General features: G+C 36.3%; 1 protein-coding gene across 5 annotated transcripts in view; it reads left to right on the top strand.

The window, feature by feature from the left end:
* Positions 1 to 20,607, top strand: part of EYA4 (EYA transcriptional coactivator and phosphatase 4) — a 262,482-nt gene that overhangs the window by 239,392 nt on the left and 2,483 nt on the right. For 3 of the 5 annotated variants that reach the window (XM_007452992.1, XM_007452994.1, XM_007452993.1), the window contains exons 9-15: positions 1,296 to 1,385; positions 7,185 to 7,243; positions 7,351 to 7,511; positions 10,253 to 10,367; positions 14,331 to 14,452; positions 16,479 to 16,579; positions 19,920 to 20,000. In XM_007452992.1, the coding sequence (XP_007453054.1) occupies positions 1,296 to 1,385; positions 7,185 to 7,243; positions 7,351 to 7,511; positions 10,253 to 10,367; positions 14,331 to 14,452; positions 16,479 to 16,579; positions 19,920 to 20,000 (729 nt within the window). Of the gene's footprint in view, positions 1 to 1,295; positions 1,386 to 7,184; positions 7,244 to 7,350; positions 7,512 to 10,252; positions 10,368 to 14,330; positions 14,453 to 16,339; positions 16,441 to 16,478; positions 16,580 to 19,919; positions 20,001 to 20,607 lie in introns of those variants that run through there. The other 2 variants (XM_007452991.1, XM_007452995.1) reach the window with 2 other exon arrangements.

Here is a 20,607-nt window from a genome sequence, read left to right as displayed (position 1 = left end):
CCTGCCAACACCCATTCTGGTCTCAAATTCTGAGGATTTGTCCCTTCCAGGTTTCCTCTTTTCTCATCTCTAGAGTCACATCCAGAGCTGTTCTCCTTTAGAGATCATTCCAACTCTGATCATTTTAAACACAAGGTTTGTGCGTGACTTATTTCCCTAGCCCTAAAATAAAGGGCTTACTTTTTAAAATAAAGTCTTACACCTCTCTCTTCCAGGTTTTCAACTGTAATTAACTGTGATAAAGTACCAACTCTGGTCTTCATTCTCAACTCCTTGCTGCTGTGTAATCTCTTAGTTTCTATAAAGAAAAATTAAGTCACTTTGACTTTTTACTAATCCCCTTACTTTCATTAGACTTCTAGATGTATATATTTTATTTTTATACATTTCTATATTATATTTACTCAATGAATGTTCCTTTAGCCATACTCCACCCTTCCCTCTTCATCCCTAGTCAAATGCAGGTTAGATCGGACTCTGCACATATTCAGATAAATATTGCATGTTGATCAAAATACAATTAATAATGAAGTTAGAGCTGCTCTGCCAGCTCTTCCTATCCCACCTCCAGACAATATCGTCTGCTCTCGTGCTACAAACATCCAATAGACCTACTTTTCTCTCTTTTCTACTTATTTGTTGTCATTCTTAAAAGGACGTCTTTTCTCTTTTTAACAGATCTGCTCCATTCTTCAGTGTCCCATCCAAGTACCTTTCTCCAAAGGACTTTCCATGGAGTACATGTAAACTGGGTCCTGTGAACTAGCTTGCTTTTTTCCTCCTCCTCTCATGAACGTATAGCTTTATGTGAAAATGTATCTAAGTCATTCTTCTGTGCATATAAAGTTCTGTAAATTCACAGATGTAGCAGTATATTTAATATGTTGTAGATAACACTTTAGAAAGGCACCTTTTCTGATAATTGGGAAATCTTTTGCATCTTAGGTTAAAAACCCAAACAGGGCTTCCCTGGTGGCGCAGTGGTTGAGAGTCTGCCTGCCGATGCAGGGGACACGGGTTCGTGCCCCCGTCCGGGAAGATCCCGCATGCCGCGGAGCGGCTGGGCCCGTGAACTATGGCCGCTGAGCCTGCGCGTCCGGAGCCTGTGCTCCACAACGGGAGAGGCCACAACAGTGAGAGGCCTGTGTACCGCAAAAAAAAAAAGAAAAGAAAAAAAAAAAAACCCAAACAGTCTCCACCTCCTTACCCCCTACAGGCATATGCGCTTAAGATAATTTTAATAATAACTGCGGTTACTGAAAATTTACTTCATTATATGTGCATTTCCTTTTCAGGATCCCCCCATGGCTGTAACCCTTGGACTCCGAATGGAGGAGATGATTTTTAATCTTGCTGATACACATTTATTTTTTAATGATTTAGAGGTAAGAATTTACAGAGCTAAGAATAGTTGTATCAAACTATTAAAACTCTTATATGGTTTCTATATATGCAGATAACCTCAAAAAAACCAGAAAGATAGAAATTTAGCTCAAGAGAACAGTAAAGTTCCTGTCAAGGGGAGACATTGTATATGCAAATATAAACAAAAGCGAAATTGTGTTAATGAGTGATACATATTTACTGGTGCATATTTAGAACAAAAAGTGTCTCCAAAAAGGAGGTCTGCTTTGATGTCTCATACCATACACCCCTGTCCACTACTCCTGGTCCTTTTGGTGTCCCAGCCACAATTCATTCCATCTTTGTATCAGCATTAGCTTTTCCAGGTTACTAACCAGGATGCAATTTAGGTTAATCACTGCACAGGAGTTAGTCACAGATACTGTTCCTGGTTCTAACGTGGATCGTTATTTTTATTAAATTTTTTATTGGAGTATAGTTGATTTACAATGTTGTGTTAGTTTCAGGTGTACACCAAGGTGATCAGTTATACTTATACATATATCCACTCTTTTTTAGATTCTTTTCCCATATAGGTCATTACAGAGTATTGAGTAGAGTTCCCTGTGCTATACAGCAGGTTCTTATTAGTTATCTATTTTATACATAGTAGTGTGTATATGTCAGTCCCAATCTCCCAGTTTATCCCTCCCCGCCCTTATCCTCTGGTAACCATAAGTTTGTTCTCTACATCCGTGAATCTACTTCTGTTTTGTAAATATAGATAATCCTAAACCTAATTCTAGACATTATCATTCCCTATTTCTTCCCCTTCTGGATAAAACCATGCAAGAGCTATTTACATAGCACTTCTGATTGGTTTGATTGCACTTATTTTCTCTTTTTTTCTTAATTCATCTTTCCATTTCCAACCTCAAATGAAGAGAAAGTAAAAGCAAAAACAACAAACTAAAAGAACCCAAGAAAAAAATAGCCTCAGGATAGCTAAATAAGTTCTGTAATAAGGTATATAATATGAGTGCTAATGATCTGAGTTATTAGGCATTCAGATGATAAAATTTGAAATAACTGAGTAACTTGGGCACTGGACAGAAGTTCTTCTCTGTCAAGAACAACTATGCTGAAATAGATTTCTCTTTCTTCTTTTAAATGACCCATTCAAATTGATTTTTTATCCCATGATTTCACAATGAAATTAAAGTGTTTATCTATAATCACATTATGAGTGAAGATGGGGATTATTATTACTGAATCTGCACCTTGTGTTTGACATTTTATATTGGGCTTTCCATTAATTAATTAACAAACTTTTGTAATAAATATGTTTATCACATTATTTTTGTAGAGAAGAAACTGTAGGGTTCACCAGCATAAAAATCATGTCTAAGGCTACCTGCTAAGTGATAGAACCGGAATTTGAAACTCTGGAGTTTGTCTGGCTCCAGAACACATACCCTGTCCCCATACCATGCTGAAATTAACAGACGTGTGCAAGGAAAGTAAGCCAAGTTAGTGCTTTGAATACGTTTTTTTTTCAATTGACAAGGTCTTAAACCGAGTTTTAGTTACATCTGAGGCATGAGTAAAAGATGTGTTGTTCAGTATACCCCATAAACATATGTGTTGGAAACCTGTGTAATAGCATTTTCTTTCTTGTTCTCTCTGCAGTGAGTCGCTGTTTTTACTGGATAATAAAATTTAAATTCTGTTTAAAGAGGTTTTAATTTTTTCTTTAAGAGACACTATAAAAGATCGGTATTCTTGGGCAAGTCTTCAGTTTTATATAATAAGAAGTAATAATCACCTCTCTAAAACCTGATTTAAATTAATCTTACTACTTATTACTGTCTACTGTATAGAATTATTTTATATATACACAGTAATAGGAAACACACTTTAATCCTTTGGAAACTTGAATTTTTTATACATATATGGTGATAACTTTTTAGGTTGATTTTTCTGTTGGGTAAAATGGACGCGTCTCATTCTAAAAAGAATTCTAAGATTATTACTCCTCTCAAGCCTGTAAAACACACAAAAAAGAAGTTTGATATGGTTTTATCCAAGTTTTATAGTTTTATTTCATTTCATTTATTATTTTTACTAGAAATAAATGAAATAAATGACTCTAGGTTTTTAGTGGCACATTAGAAGCCAGATGGAATAAAGTTACCATCCAACTTCTGACAGAACACTAAAGTGAGAACATATGATGAATTTGAATATAACTTTATATTGATAATGATGAATTTGAATATACCTTTAGCAAGTTTGACGCGAATATTGGCATATCAGAAACATGTGGTCAGCTATGGTGCTTTAAGAATTTTTATTTTGGACTTGATACTATATAAAATATATCTTTCAAATACCCAACAGGATCTCAGGTAGAAATAGTAACTGAGAAAATATTGGTATTGACTTTCTCGTCTATGATTATAGCTTTTTAGTTGTGCTTTAGAATGTGATAAAAATTCCATTTTACTCAAACACTGAAACTTAGTATCCAACAATAATGTACTAGATCAATGAAATGATTTAGTCTCTGCATATAAATTGATTGAGTTCTCAGATGTGCACACACCCACGTGCACACACATCCAGGTGCCCAAGGAAACTCAGAGGTTTATACTAACATAGGTGAGATAAACAAACACTAAAACTAATAAAATCTAAACAGTAGCTTTCAAGATCGTTCAGTACAGTTACATATATATCCACTATCCTTCTGTATCTGATTTTGAAACTTTACTTTCTCCCAGTTTTTTATTTCAGTAAACCTCTTAGAAGCAAAGATTGTCATGAGCTTCATAACTGGTATTAAGCTATGTGTGCCTCTACTGACAAAGAGAATTCCTCAAGAGAATAACTTCATCATTAGCCTATTATGTGATTTCCCCTTGTGTATTTAATCTCTCAGGGTTCCTTTTCTTAACCTAAAAATCTAATTTGAGACTCAAATCCTTCAATAGATAGTGCAACATATGTAGCAGCAGCTGCTCTCACATAATTCCTTAAAAGATACAAATTTAAATCCTCTTAATAGATACTTCACTACATCCTGTCCAACTGCAGAGAAGGCAAATGCTCACACCACTGTCCCTAAGAAGTGAATACTCTCTGTTTAAATAAAATGTTATTTCAGTTAAAATAACTTCCAGAAGAGAAGGCACCAGGGAGTTTGGGCTAACAAAAGTGAGAGAAGACTGCTATGGATTATAACTGATACAGATCAGTGACAACGTTGCGGTCACCTTATAAGACAAAATTAAAGAATTTAAGATTAGTGCCAGGATTATTCCAAATGTTTGAGTTCTTTCAGTGAAGTTTGTTAAAGCCAAAGCATGACACTGTTTTTACTATTTTGTGTTTTGTCAAAATGTTTCTTATAAAGTTCCTCTGAGTGAACACTAATTGAAGAACAATTATTTAGATTTTTCTAAAAATGTAAGTGATTGAAGTTCAGGTTTCTTTCACTGGACTGTAATCCTCGGGCAATGGTCCAGAGTCAACAAGCATAGTTAACTAGGCATAAATTTAAAGAGAAGTTCCATTTGGAAAAACCTCAAATATAACTTCAAATATGGAACTCACGGTCCAATAAGTTTGATATACTGATGTCCTCAGGAGTAAAAAGTAAATTTGGGGGCAAAATGTACAAATTAATCATATGAGTTAATACTTGAAATGTCAGAGGAATTGCTATAAAAATCAGATGGGAGGATATTAAATATAGAAATTACTTGTAATTCATAAGATCCCCCCCTTTTTTAATATCATTAGTTTATTATAAAATTATGGAAATTGTTTACATGATAAAAGATTTCAGAACCTCAGTGGAATCAGCAGCTTCGCGTGATTCTATTTCAATAGTGGTTTAATTTGGTCTCCATCCTTACCAAGAACGTCACCAACTCAAGAAATAATCCTTGTCATCCAGAACGACTTTGCTGCCTCAGTATTCTGGAAGAACTTTTATTTTCAACTTTCTTACTAACTAGTTAAATCTCTTCACCCTTTCCTTTAGAGCCCAATCCAAGAGCTACTACGGTTGCTTGCAATACTTTTCCCTGAGAATTTTCTGGAAGCATAATGCCTTCTTTGGTTAAAGTTTGGGCTGTGCTCCTTTCAACAAACACTCAGTCAAAATGGGGAAGAACCTCTCTAAATGCCTCTCCTGTAGCCTCAGCCCGTACTCTGTTCTCTTGCCTTCCCCTCCAATCTTAATATAAATATCTTCTTACAGCCCTTACCATCTAGAATATTATTATTTTTATCACCTAACTTTATGTTAGAAAATTTAAATGATTGTGGTAATTCTGTCATGAACTACATTTGTTTAGACTTCTGCCATTCATTCAAACAAAGAAGTGTTGAGTGATTACTTCGTGCCAGAGAGTGCCTTAAGTGTGGGTATAGCATATCTGGGAGACCCAAACACCCCCCTCAGGGAGCTTCCAGTCAGATTAACTTTTTGAGGCCCTTCCTTACTTATGAATATATTTATTCAAAAGTTACTAAACCTATAATTTATGTACATAATATGAACCTTTAAAATTAGTTTACCTGGATTTTCAAGTTACGTACTAAAATTGTATTGATTGAGCTACTCACTAAGTTATATATTTTAAAAGAAACCTGAGCCAACTAATTTATCCTCAGACTGCAACAAGATCTAATATACTCAGTGTGGAAAGCTAGAGATAAAATATTAAATATTTCACCATCAGATACTTCCAAGTCCTATAATGATTATAAATAGCAGCTGAAAAGCCTTTAGTATGGCATCTTATTTTCAAATTTAATGATTTTTCAGAATTGATTTTGAATGATGAACACTTAATATATATAGTCAGACTCTGTGAGTTTGACTGTAATTATCTGAAGGGAAAAAATGAGGCCCAAAAGGCCAAACCATACTTACTCTGAGGTTAGTAAACTAGTTATTGAAACACCCTACCGAAATTCCACCTTCAGATCATGTACTATTTCACTGGAACTATGCAGATTATTTGAAGATAGAAAAGGACTCTTAGAACAGCAAGGAAGAAATGAATTCTTTTCCAGAAAAGTTACCATTTGTTCTGAGTACACTCTAACTTAGGTCAAGTATGTGAGCGTATGTACCTAAAGTTTATTTTCCTTTGAATTTGTAGCACATTGGAGTTGGTAAATCTTCATTACTCCCTTTTACTTTCAGTATTCTTTTCAGTTTAAAGATTTAAAACAACCACAAAAAGTGTCAGCTTCTATAGTTATTAGCTTTTTGCTGGTTGAAAGACCAGGACTTTAAAAATAACGTTAGCATGATTCTTTTCATGGTATCACTGGCCCAGCAAAAAGGAAGTCATAGAAATTTAACAGAACACCATAATCATCAAGCCCCTCTGTTGCTGCTCCAAAAATAATAAATAATAGTAACCACTGAGGTGTCAGCCCAGACAAGTTTTGAGTATCTTCAGATGAGCTTTGCTTTCATACTTAAGCATACTTAACAGAAATGGCCGAAAGTGATCACCAGTGATTATTGTAAAGATTCAAGAGAATTCCTTACGAATAATTTTAAGATGAAAACTATTTTTGTATTTGCTCTAAAGAAACTCACATGCCATATGTTTTCAGGCCCCTTTTAAGGTCCTCTTCTGGATTTAGATCTTACGGAGTAGAAAGGGTGCCATTTCCCAGCATGAGAGGGCGGGAATGGGTGGGCAAATGCTGCCCTCTTCTGGCCATGGGCTGATCAGGTGGAAAGATGGAAAAAGCTTCAAACATGGTGACAAGCATCATTTGAAAAACAGCTCTTCCAATGTTTTTAACAGGAGTGTGATCAAGTTCACATAGATGATGTTTCCTCTGATGATAATGGGCAAGACTTAAGGTAAGCCATGCCTTTCAGTATGCTCTTTCCTACAGAAATTCAGCTGTGAAGTTTTGCACATGTAATTATTTCTTTTATTTCTTTTTAATGTATTTTGGGTGTTGCAGTACCTACAGTTTTGCAACTGATGGCTTCCATGCAGCTGCAAGTAGTGCAAACCTTTGTTTGCCAACAGGTGTAAGAGGAGGGGTTGACTGGATGAGGAAGTTGGCTTTTCGTTACAGAAGAGTAAAAGAATTATACAACACCTACAAGAACAATGTGGGAGGTATGTGTGGCTTTTACAATTTAATAAAGGTACTGCAGATAGAGGTACAATTTAAACTGTAGTTTCAAGTTTCATATTAGGGACTATCCTTCTGTAAGATAAATTACCAAGAGCTCATGCTGGATGACAGTGAGCCAGAAATTTTAATTTCTTAGAGTTAGTGGGGGGGGGGGAAATCTAACTGCAAAATAAAACGTGCAGCACTGTCAAAGGAATTGGGAATTCTTTGTGCCCAGATGTTTGGTCAAGATTAATTGCAGGGCAGAAATAGAGACACAGATGTAGAGAACAAACGTATGGACACCAAGGGGGGAAAGCGGGGCGGGGGGAAGGGGGTGGTGGTGGGAGGAACTGGGAGATTGGGATTGACATGTATGCACTGATGTGTATAAAATGGATAACTAATAAGAACCTGCTGTATAAAAAACTAAATAAAATTAAATTAAAAAAAAGATTAATAGCAGGACATTTATTTTGCCCTTCCTCAGCTGGGACGCTCTCAGTGAAAACCAGACAAAGGAACTGATACAGGCTGTGGAAAGAAGATCTGTCTAAACACAAGAGCCCTAGTCAGTGAAGCAGAGTTGTTAGCAATCATTACCTTCCTGGAATGCTATCAAAAATAAATGCAAACTGTGCTTTATGTCATTTTGAAGACTTCAACAAGTTAATTTTATCCTGTCAAAAACTGCATATTATCTGACAGTATAATAAACCTTGATCGTCTTTATTATTAGGATCAATTTTAGGGCAACAAGATCATAGGATTAGTTATGAGGTCACTTAAGATTCTTCTCTCAGGGCTTTTTGTTTGTTTCTCTTTTTAAAGAAAAGAGGGATGGTTGAGGAGCATAAGCCAGAATCTAAAATTGAAATAAGACAGCTAGATAGATATTTGTGCATGCTATACATATGCATATTTACATATATGTCATAGAATACAATGTAGTAAATAAAGTGTTCATCTATAAGGCATATACTACACCATACACACCTTAAGGGTGGCTGTGTGTCTATTGGCCTTGTATCCCAGTGCCTAGCTAGCTCGAAGCACATAATAGATGCTCAATAGATGTTCAGTAACTACAAGAGAACCAAAACATGTAGAACCATAGACAGTAATAATGTTAGAACCAAACCGGAGCTTAGATATGGAAGATCTTTATTTCCAAATGAGAAATAGTCTCCTGCAGGCTACTAACCTGCCCATGCATTTAGGCACACAACTTAGGTTTCCTAATTCACTCTAACACTCTATACAAGACACTTCTGTAAAATCAAATAAATAGGTATTCTATTTAAAAGCAATTGAGGGTAATAACTTTAACTTTAAGATAAATATCCCTTTGGGAAATCTGAATTAACTTTTATCATTTAGGCATGTCATTATTTCCCTCTTAAAGGGTATTATTAAAATTATTTGAAAATTAACAAGATTGCTAGTAAATAATCGTATAGCTTAAAAAGTTTAAACAATGAGATATTAATCCATTTTTTGTGATATGTTAGCATCTCTTTATTGAAATAATGACAAATGAGGCTCAGTAGAAACTATAAATTTTGGTTTGAAAAGTTATCCACCAAGGACTCCCCTGGCGGCGCAGTGGTTAAGAATCCACCTGCCAATGTAGGGGACACGGTTTCGAGCCCTGGTCTGGGAAGATCCCACATGCCGTGTAGCAACTAAGCCCGTGCGCCACAACTACTGAGCCTACACTCTAGAGCCCGAAGTCACAACTACTGAAGCCCACATGACATAACTACTGAAGCCCGCGTGCCACAACTACTGAAGCCCTCGCTCCTAGATCCCATGCTCCACAGCAAGAGAAGCCACCGCAATGAGAAGCCCGTTCACCACAATAAACAGTAGCCCCCGCTCGCCGCAACTAGAGAAAAGCCCGTGCACAGCAACGAAGACCCAACACAGCCAAAAATTAATTAATTAATTTTTTTAAAAAAAATTATCCACCTATAAATGAACTCTTAATATTCTGAAATATGATTTAACTAAGGAACTTTATTTTTTAATAGATTTACATGATCTTGTTTCCTCATGAAAGCAACAGCTTTCTCAATAAAATTAGTATGCCTACTTCTTTTCTTATCCTAACATCAATGTAGTTTTCAACCATCGTCTAGAGCTGTATCATAGGCTTCAGGATTTTAAACAAAATTCTTAACTCCTTTGTACAAAACAACGTATTTCTGACAGCTTTAGCACTAGTATTGGAAACAAATTCTAGAAAACTCTATAGCTATATGCGATAATGTCATTATTACTGTTTCCAAGTGGTAATGGTTGTGATTATTAAGAAACTAAACATTTTCAGACAACCAAAATATTTGAGGTTTGTATCCCTAGGCTGGTAGACCCCTACTTCTTCTCCAGACCTATCCTGTCAGTCTTCTGGAGTAGTTGTCAAAGCTCCTCAGGTGATTGGCATCCACCGTGCCAGATTCTAGGATCAGTGAGGGCAGAGACTGGGACCCACTCTTTCACTGTTATATCCCTAATTTTTAGCCCAGAATGTGATGAGCGGAAGTTGTTCAATAAGTGTTTGTGGAATGAATGAATCAATAGATAATCAATTCTGAAATGGAAGATCAGTGTTGATATCAATCTCTCTCTTTTTGATATAGGTGGGAATAAAAATCACCTGGAGTAGACAGAAGGAAGACCAAACTAGGCATCCCTGAAAAATGTTCACCTCTTGACTCTGCCCTACTTTTCTGTGTTGCAGGACTTCTTGGCCCTGCCAAGAGAGATGCGTGGCTGCAGTTGAGGGCTGAGATTGAAGGTCTGACAGACTCCTGGCTAACAAATGCACTTAAATCTTTATCAATTATTAGTACTAGGTAAGCGGTATTGTTGCAGTTTCTATATTTATTGTACTGAAGGTGTAGTTCTAATAGCATAGCATATATCAAAATGTCTTAATTCCCAGATTTATTTTAGAGTTTGAAGGGACCTAAAATTCACTGTGCGTGTGTGTGTGTGTGTGTGTGTGTGTGTGTGTGTGTGTGTGTGTGTGTTTTGGGATGGAGGATGGGGGTTGCTGCTTCTCAGAATAACTGGGAGATCCATCTCTTTACTGTTCTCTCCTCACGACCCCTGATAAACCCCATGGGAATGTCATTTGACTTTCAAATTTAAAAAAAGCACTCTGTTGGTGACAAAGTACAGAAGATGATGGCAAAAAACACAATTCTGTTTATACAATTAGTGCATGTTTTTAAGTCTTTTATGCCATTATAGAGAATATACATAATTTGAACACATCAAAAAAAAGCAAGAGAAAGCTCCGGAAAAACTTGTAACCTTTGTGTTGTTTAGTTCAAACAGTGAAATGCTGACTTGTTAGTATAGATAATAGAACTGAATTGACATAACTAGTTGTGTACCATGTGCCATAAATGCTAATTAATAATATAAATCTGGAACATGATAGCTAGTAGGGTGGGGATGAATCTTTGTTCTATCCTATTCCTTAGTTTTATTTCTGTGTTGGATGAATAAATAAAATCATGCTTAGCAAATGTGTGGGTAACACAAAATTCAGAGAAGAGCTAATATTTGGACTGATTGAATCAAGATACAGAGAAACCTTAGCAGGGTAAAAGGAGAGTCTAATCAGAGCATGGAAGTAAACGAGTGTGTCCCAAATCCCGCACGTGGCTTTTAATCATGTGGCACGACAAGCCACTGCATTTATAGCAGAGTCTCTAAATGGAGAGGGGAGGGGGCAGTAGATTCCTGGGTCAGGCTGGGGAAGCAGAACAGAGTAGTTTGCTCAGTTCTGGGCGCCCCATTCCAACAGGGGCTGTGACATATTTGTAGCATCTTGTGTCCAGCAAAGTGGCCAGAAGAGTTTAGGCTGCGGAAACTACATAAAAGGAACAGTCAGAGGGAGGAACCAAGGAGTTTAGTCTGAAGAAGAGCCGTGTGTGGAACAAGGTTACCAATTTCAACTACTTGAGCTGCTGGGCTAGAAATAAATTACATTTCTCTCTGCATCTATGAAGGAGAGAGTTGGTCCCGATGAGTAGGCAGCCGGGGAAGGGCGGTTCCGGCTCCATGTGGGAAGAATTGTCTAACAATTAAAGCTGTTTTAAAATGAGACTTGCTGCCTTGTGAGCTCTGTGTGGTCACAGAGGCATGGAGACCAAAGGGCAAGGAAGCTGGGATGTGAGGACAACAGCCCCTAAAATCGTGTGTAAAATGAAGAAAGTGCTTTCATTATTTTTAAAGAGGTCTCCTAGATAGTTAAAAACCAAAGGGTATTACATTACATTGTTACATAGATTATCTATGTGTAGCCATTGTATATTATATAGAGATTATTATTAAACACACGGGTATGTGATATAACTAACTAACTAAATAAATAAATGTATGACAAGGAAATGAAGGGGAAAAATCAATCATTATACATTGAAGTTTAAGTACCATGAAAGTTGCCAAGTTATCCACATCTATTACCTTATTGGTAAATTTCACAAACTGTCAGAAAAGCAGATGTTTACACCAAACACTGCTGAATTATATATCAGAGCCTGTAGCAAAGTGTGTACCCTGTGACTCTAATTCCTATTCTAGGAATGTAGTCAAAGGACATAATCATATGCATAGGAAAAATTTATATGTAAGGTGGCATTGTTTATGATACTGAGAAATCAAAACCATCTAAGTGACTAAGCTTAACTTTAAAAAATGATGGTGCAGCCACAAGATAGAGTAGTTTGCATACATTATGTTTTGTTGGAGAGGGAGAATAATGAACAATATGACATATGTAAATAGGCTCATGATAAAAACAAATGAAAAATGTAAGATGATACATACAGTATGATCCTAATGGGAAAACAACCTACATGCAAACTGAAAATCTGAAAATAAATGCACAAAATGGGGACAGCAGTTATCATCTCTGGATGGTTAAATAATTGGTGCTTTTCATTTGCTTCTTTATATTTGTCTGCATTTTACAAATGTCTATATATGCAATTTATAAATGTATGCAATGTTTGCAATTGAAAATTACAATGCGTTATAAATTGCATATAAATATATGCAATGTTTGTAATTTACTTATTAGATTTCAAAACCACATCTATAAATTTAAAAAGCCTGTGCTATCTTTTATTCCACCGTGTTTTCATTCTGTAACACTCATCTATATATGACATTGAATAACATCTTATTTTGATGACATATGATGTAGAACCTTGTGTCACAATACAGTAATGTGTTTGTGTATTATTCTTAGTAGTCTGCCATTATTTGGGGAAGTTTTGTCTGATCAAAGGCAAGTCACTTTCTAGCTCTTTATTTTTTTATTAGTAAAATTTAATGTTGTATTCATGATGCTTATTAAACTTCTACCTCTAGAAGTCTTTGTTTCTTTGTCCCATATAAATTGATAACCTCATCATTTGTATCTAGGGGTCAGTGCTCCTATTACAAAAATCAGGTGTCTGTGGAGATAATGTAGGAATGAAAATGTTTTAAAAGGCTATCATTATAAAGGTTTTATAATTGTTTTTAAATAAATTATAGTGTTCTTTACACATGATATGTCTAAAGAATATAAAGCATGATATGAAGAGTACTGGGGGCTAAGCATAGACATACCTATGAGAATTTAGCGCTCAACTTGTCCTTCTAAGTTGCCCTTGAGACCAGTTTTCTGAAAATCAGTCTGCAGAATTCTAGAGAATATTGTATCAGTCCTTACAAATAGGTATTAAAGGCTCATGATACAAAATATCTAGTAGAGAAAGGTGCATAGCTATATGGCTTCTGATTCCCAGTTTCAGGTGTGTGGTTTGAGCCCCTCCAGGCGGGACAGCTCAATTTCCCTGTAGTCCAGAAGGAAGGGCCACAGTCCATTCTTTTCCCTGTGACTCAGGCTAACAGTCTCCCCGCTCTTGGTGTTTCCTTTATCTCACCTTCCCGGCTGCACCCTCACCCCCCATCCTGTCTACTGTGAAAGAAACAGGTGTGAATTGCAGAGTGGGAGATTCTCACTCTCAAAGGGTAAGACCTTAGTACATGGATTAAAACAAGGCCCATTAAATGCAGTTTGCCCTTGGTTGTTAGGAGATTCAGGAACTCAACCCCTTCTGTTCTAAATAAGAATCCTCTCTATTTTTACTTCTTCAGGATGCACCATTTGTCAGTACCTTGACTGGGACTTTCTGGGCTGTTTCTTGCACAAAATCTAAAAACTCCTCTTACACATCCCATCACCTCCTCCCTTCCTGTGTCCTCTACTTTCCCAGGCTCTAAAAACTCTGGGACATTGAGTCCTATCACCCTAAAAAATACCTTACCTGCCTCAAATAACAAAACCCCTTGTGACTCTTTGTATATGTGCAAATTTTATGAAAACTGCTGATGTGCATACTTGTAAAACTCAGAGGTAAGACACGCCCCCTTTAATAATCTTTCCATGATTGCTGCTGGCCGAGGTAGGTATCCTGTGAGGTTCCACAGGGACCTGAGGAGATCTTGGTTATAGAACACATTTCTTATTCGCAGGGGTCTATTTACTTGTCTCCCTCCCTGTCTAGCTTGTGATCTGGGTAGGAGGGCAAACTTATTTTCCTTCACTTCCTTCATTTTGGGATGTATTTCTGGCATCTGGCATTGCGCCTACCAGGTGATAGGTACCATAAACAACTGTTGAATATTGAAAGGGTAGGTTATCAGGGACTGTTCATTATGGAACTGAAAGGCTGCAGGATAATTTAAAATTTGTACTGTTAGACATTATCTAGTATTAGAAAACAAAAATGCCTGTTTCCTCCTCATCTTAGGAGTAACTGCGTAAATGTCTTGGTAACAACAACCCAGCTGATCCCAGCACTTGCGAAGGTTCTACTCTATAGTTTAGGAGGTGCTTTTCCCATTGAGAATATTTACAGTGCAACTAAAATAGGTAAGAAAATTATTTCTAACTCCGTGTGAAATATGTTTGTATCTGTGTTTTGGGGGATTTTCTTAATGTGTGTCTCCACATGATTCCCTCTTTCATCAATTTTGCTATAAGAATATCAAGCAAATTTGAATAGAGCTCAAATAACAAAGTCCCCTGCAACTCTTTGAGCATGTGCAAACTTTATGAAAACTGTCGCCTATGAAATTCTGAACTCAGTATCTGGATAGTTCTGACTCTTTATATATACATATACATTTATATTATATTTGTATTTCATTATGGCACATGTTACCTAAATAATATACAGTACCTTTAGCCATAGTATTTAATATTTTACCTAATATGGTATATGGTATCACATCCTTGCATATGCAATAATCTAGATCTAAGATAAAAATACTGTTTTGGCATTATAAGGGAGTGTCAGATGGATTGAACTAGTAACCTTAATTCCAGGGGAAAAAAAAATTCATGAATCAGAAAACATAATTGGAGCATTCATAACATATGAATGGCTGGAAATCCACATTTCCAGAAACATTCAGTAGCAATCAAAGAACTACAACCTTGTTTATTTAGATCATAGCTATCTGTGGAGCCATCTTTGACTTTAAGTGCCTTTCACAGGCTCTAAGACTTCTAATAAACTTTCAAAAACAAAAGCTCATCAACTTCTGCCATCTTGAAAGAGTTAAAAGAAAACAGCTCGTGTATTCTGTTGTCTGTCAAGGAAATGCCTGGGGAAATAGATGGGTTGTACAATGTGCCCTGAAGGTCAACAAACTTAGGCTCTGGCAGCTTGACAAGAGTTCAGAATCCTAAAATCCCCTACCAGAAATAACCTGCCCTGGGCCTTGCAGAGTTCTGATATTGGCACAGGCAAAAAGAGCCCCCATCTACAGCTGTTTTGGGAGTATAGTTAAAGAGAGCCAAGCTTTCATAAAGTAAATTCCTCATTGTCCTAAGCACTGCCATTCAGAGCCCTGGTACCAATCCCATTCATTTTTTGTATAAGTATATTTATGCTAGCAGGATTAATACATCGAACCTGATTTTGCTTTTTGACAAATCAAGTAGTTTTGCATAAACATATTCTTTAGTAAGGACAACATTCTTTCTTATTGGCCAAATTGTTCCTTATCTTTAATCTGAAAAAAAAATCATTTTTATTTTTCCCTTTAAGCTAGTACTTTTTGGAGTTCTGAACTATCAGAGTAAGAAAAAGTGAAAAAGAAGCCATGACTGAATGAACATGCTGGGAATGAAATTCAGAGAATAATGCCAATGTTGTAAAAAAAAAGAACATGTAAAAATTCTGTGGTGTTATTCCCATAGTGCGATCAGAGGATACTAGTGTCACCAGTGCTGTGGCCCAAGCAAACAGCACCCTTAGTACAATTAATCTGAGCAGACTAGCTCCCAGCCACTTGAAGAAAGGAATTGTTTATCAAGATAAATCCATATCTTAGTATTTCCTCTTTCGTTCTAGGTGAACCTTCAGTTTTTCACAGTAATCATTTTAGCTGACTTGTCTATACTACTTCAAACAAACTAGATAAAATGTAGAATTACACAAATAAATGTAAAAACCAATAGTTGCTTGTAAAGTTGTTCCTATAGTCTTTTGATGGACTGAAAGATATAAAATTTTTTTCCGATTAGATACTTAGCCCTACTGACATTTTTTGGAGTGTGAAATACATTCATTTAATAATCTGTCTTAAGTAAAGACTTAGAGTAGTCAACCATATTTGTTGATTTCATAAACCCAGAGTTTGCAAGCAAGTTTAAGTGATTGATGTTCAAGAGAAAGTAACGTAACACTTTATGAATCTTTAGGTTAATGAATGCAATGGCTGGAAGAATAAGCAGTGCATTGTTTTTCAGGCAAGGAAAGCTGTTTTGAGCGTATAGTGTCCAGATTTGGCACTAACATAACTTATGTTGTGATTGGAGATGGCCGAGATGAGGAGCATGCCGCTAACCAGGTAACTTCACTCTGAACTTTATCTTGTTTATCTTCCAGGGAAAGAAAGTTGCTTTGAACGAATAATGCAAAGGTTTGGCAGAAAAGTAGTATATGTTGTAATTGGGGATGGTGTAGAAGAAGAACAGGCAGCAAAAAAGGTAAAACCTGTTTCAAACAATGTCGGTGTGATCCTTCTAATGCAAGCTTTTTTGTTTGCATTCCCGTAGTTTGGCCCAATGGCAGCTTGACAAATGATTTAAATTTATAGATGCAAAGCAGTAAGAGCATGAGAAGGTCAGTACTTACATTCAAATAAACCATTTGGAGTCTAGCATTTTTTTTTTGCCTGAAACTTCATAGGAAATATAAAAACATTTAGTTACATTTATCTGTGTGTGTGCTTAGGTGTGTTTGTGTGTGTGTGTGTGTGTGTGTAATACACACAGATATAAGAAAGATGGGGCAAAAAAAAACGTTTTTGAGCACATGAAGTTCAACAAGATTAAAGACGCTTAACGAGCTCCACAGAAAGCCATGTGAGTGGCTCGGTTCTTACCCTTTTCCCATCCATCCTCTATGCCATATGGTCCTTGCGAGTGCCTAGTAGTAATTGTGCCCCATGATGATAAATCTGAGGGTAGCTTTAATAGATGAATAAGAAAACTTACTAGAGAAGTTAATACATGCTATTGGAGTGGGATATATTATTCAAATCCTTTTGTGCCAGCTTGTTATAGAGACTTAGAGGCAATGTCCCTTACACCTTCTAGAAGAGTGTCATTTGTTTTGGTGAGTCATTGGTACTTGATTGAAGCTGAGCACCTGGCTTTGAATATATTCAGAAGATCTCATAGGCCCTAGGTATTTAAATCAGCCTTTTCATCTGGCCCATATTTCTGAAAAAAATCAAGGCAATTAAAAAACCATTAACTGGTTGGTCCAGCATCAAAAGGAGAATGATATCAAGATTGGCCCCAGATACCAGACTATCGATCAACACAACACTGAGATCTACTGCTTCCTTCACTGATTGATAGCAAAATATCATCTAGCCAGGATTAAAGTGATATAATTTATAAAACAAGGCAAAATGATGAATAAGTATTGTTGAATAATGACATGTCAGCATATATTGTTTTACATAGAAAGAATATTGTCTTTATTATCCTGAGGAGATTTCAAATAATCATCTGATAAAGCCTTCACTAAACACTTGCATGTGCTGGAGTGTTTATCTGATTTCTGTCCCCCCTCGCCCTCCCCCCGAAAAAAAACAACATAAACAGTTTCCTAGGAAAGTTTATAGTAATAGTAAAAAGGTAAAAGGTATGATTTATGTTTGTGGTCAATTCAAATCAAGCAAAATGGAGAAAAAGAAGGAGCTTCCACTTTAGAAGGTTTGGTGATGCGTTGGAAGCCATACTTGAAATATTCCATGCTTTTCCATAACATTAAGAGAGTTGTTTCAGACTCATCCTCCCACAGTGCCCCTCCGTCTTAATTAGCAGTGTCAGTGACCCAAGCTGACGACCACTTGAAATCCTTCCGGTTGCACACAGTTGAAATATCTTCTGGAGTTTGTCAGTGTGCTGAGTCCTTGTTGTTTTAATTTTTCATATTGGCACCATAATTACACACAACAAAGAGCAGTCAGTGCAGCCACCATAGCAAGCATTTTACATATCTTTTAGCCTATGTGAAATTCACACACATCTAGGTCAGGACTAATAAAAGTCACTTTTCCAAACCAGAAACAGTATATGCCTTTGAAAATTAAAATTTATAAAGTCAACCCCATTTATGTGTGGCGTGAAAACTAGACTTGGTACACCAGTTGTTAACACCTTCGGCTTTAAACCCAAAACTTCAGGAGAAAAAGGCATGACTCCAAGTGGATAAGAACCTTGGTTAGAATGCTATTTCCAAATGGTTGTTTATGTAGGTACAGTTTTGGTGATGGTGAAGGCTTATAATTCTATTTTGAAACACAGGTGGTTGGTTTCTCTAGTATCCGGAATGCATGCTCTTCTTGGGATGTAGCTGTAATCGCATGTGCAAAAATATCAAGTACTATTTTGCTATTACAAATAGATCTGAGCTGAATTTTTAAAACGTCACTTCTAGGTGATTTGTGTGCTTTAATTTGACCCAAAAGCATAGTTTGTTTTGTAAATCTAAGAAGAAATTTCAAAGTTTACAACTGAACTCCCCTATAGAAATATATGATGTGAGCCATATTTGTAATTTTAAATTTTTCGGAAGCTGTGTTTAAAAAAATTAAAAAGAGAGACAGATAGAATTAGTTCTAATAATATACCAATATACTCCAAATATTATTGTCTAAACACCTAATAAGTATAAAAACTATTCATGTGATATTTACATTTTTAAAACAATTCTAAGTCTTCGAAATTCAGTGTGTATTTTGAACTGGACTTGCCACATTTTGAGTGCTCAATAACCATATTGGGCTAGTGGCTACCATATTGGGCAGTAAAAAACTATATAACAATAGAGATTATTATTTTAATTATTCATTTTTATAATAAAGTGTCTTCCATGTTACATACAATATACATATATTTCCATTTTACATGCAAATATATATTCTACAAGATGTGATCAGCCCAAACTTACAAATAAAGCTTTGGTTTTGTTAATTGCTATAGTGCATTATTTCCTTTTTTTCATTATTGTCCACAGTGAAGTATTTTTAGACATTTTTTTTCCTAATTACAACCCTTCATGAAATTTTAATACCACGCATATACCATTACTGGTATAGCTTTGGAGAGCCACAAACCATTGTAAGATCTAAGAATTTTTTCCCCACAAAAACTCATTTTTGTCCCCTTAAGGGGGTGATATCTCCCCCTTGAGCATGCATGCTGGAGTGCTTTCCCTCAATCCCACACCGAGGAAATAAATCAGGTCAACTCTGCTGGCTTAAATTATTACTTACCCCCAGACAAGTAAGAAACTTGATCATCCCCACATTTTTTTCTACCTTATATAGTCCAGCTTCAAATTATATTTTAATGTAGAAAGGAATTCACCCTCTTCCTCTCAAATCGCCAAAAAGCCTTGGATTTAGGAAGTTTGTCATTTTTTCTGAGAGACAGACCTTAAGGAGTGATGTAGTAAGTAAAATTTGTTTTCCTCCAGCCACGTAGGATTTTGATGCTCAGCTTGCTTTCCCAGATGCTGAGATTAGTAATGATACGTTCCAAAATAAATATTAAACTACTTAAGAAATCTCATTACTTTCTTTTATTATCATTAAAATCCAGTTCAGATCTATTTCTCTATTATTTTGACAATACCACATTGATGCTACCAAGCCTTCAAATATGATCATCCCTCCCTTAAACTCCCTCCCTTGAACTTGGGTGAACTACACTTCCTTGTGCGGACCGCTGCTTCACTGAGATAATAGTTATGATCTCTCTCCATCCCTTCCCCTTCTCTCTCCCATCCCTCCCTCTCTTAACCACACAGCACAATATGCCCTTTTGGAGGATATCAAGTCATTCAGACCTCTTGGCTCTACATCAAGCACTGGAATTAGAGTATTTGTAACTGTGTTCTCTAGCTGGAGATCCGTTTTTTTTTTTGTTTTTTGTTTTTTGTTTTTTTTTTTTTATATTTCAAGTACACTGAATTTTTATGTGTGATTCAATGCCTCTGGCTTTACACATATAAATTGTCTTAAAGGATGAAATCATATTTGGAATGAGAATTCCAGAATGAAGAATTCAGATTGCTGAATGGAATTAAACTTTAGTGCTACAGAAAGGAAGCTCTATGGTCTTATATTTACAACACTTTAATGGTTTAAAAAAAAAATCTGTGGAGGTTGCTGGTACACACCGAATGAGTCCTAACCGGAAGTAACAGCTTTAGCAAAGAGCTCTCACCCTGGCAAAGCACCAACACAGGCTCCGTCTGACAAGGTTCAACAACATTCCTCAAAATGGGAGATCTTCTCAGCCCTGAGGTTTGAATCTGACTTTAGCCTACCTAGCCCAGAAAATCTGAATTGGAATGCACTCAGACTGTGTAAGGACAGTCCTATCTAGACCTGTAATTTGTGTAAATTATTGATGAAAGTAATTTACTGTGACTTTATTAGCAGCTGACTTTGAAAGTGGATGCAATTTTTCTTTCATTTGTCGGGGGGGGGGGG

Source organism: Lipotes vexillifer, unplaced genomic scaffold (assembly GCF_000442215.2).
Source record: "Lipotes vexillifer unplaced genomic scaffold, Lipotes_vexillifer_v1.1 scaffold155, whole genome shotgun sequence".
NCBI lineage: Eukaryota > Metazoa > Chordata > Mammalia > Artiodactyla > Lipotidae > Lipotes > Lipotes vexillifer.
The sequence above is the reverse complement of the archived record's forward strand: the minus strand, read 5'-3'. Positions and strand labels throughout refer to the sequence as shown.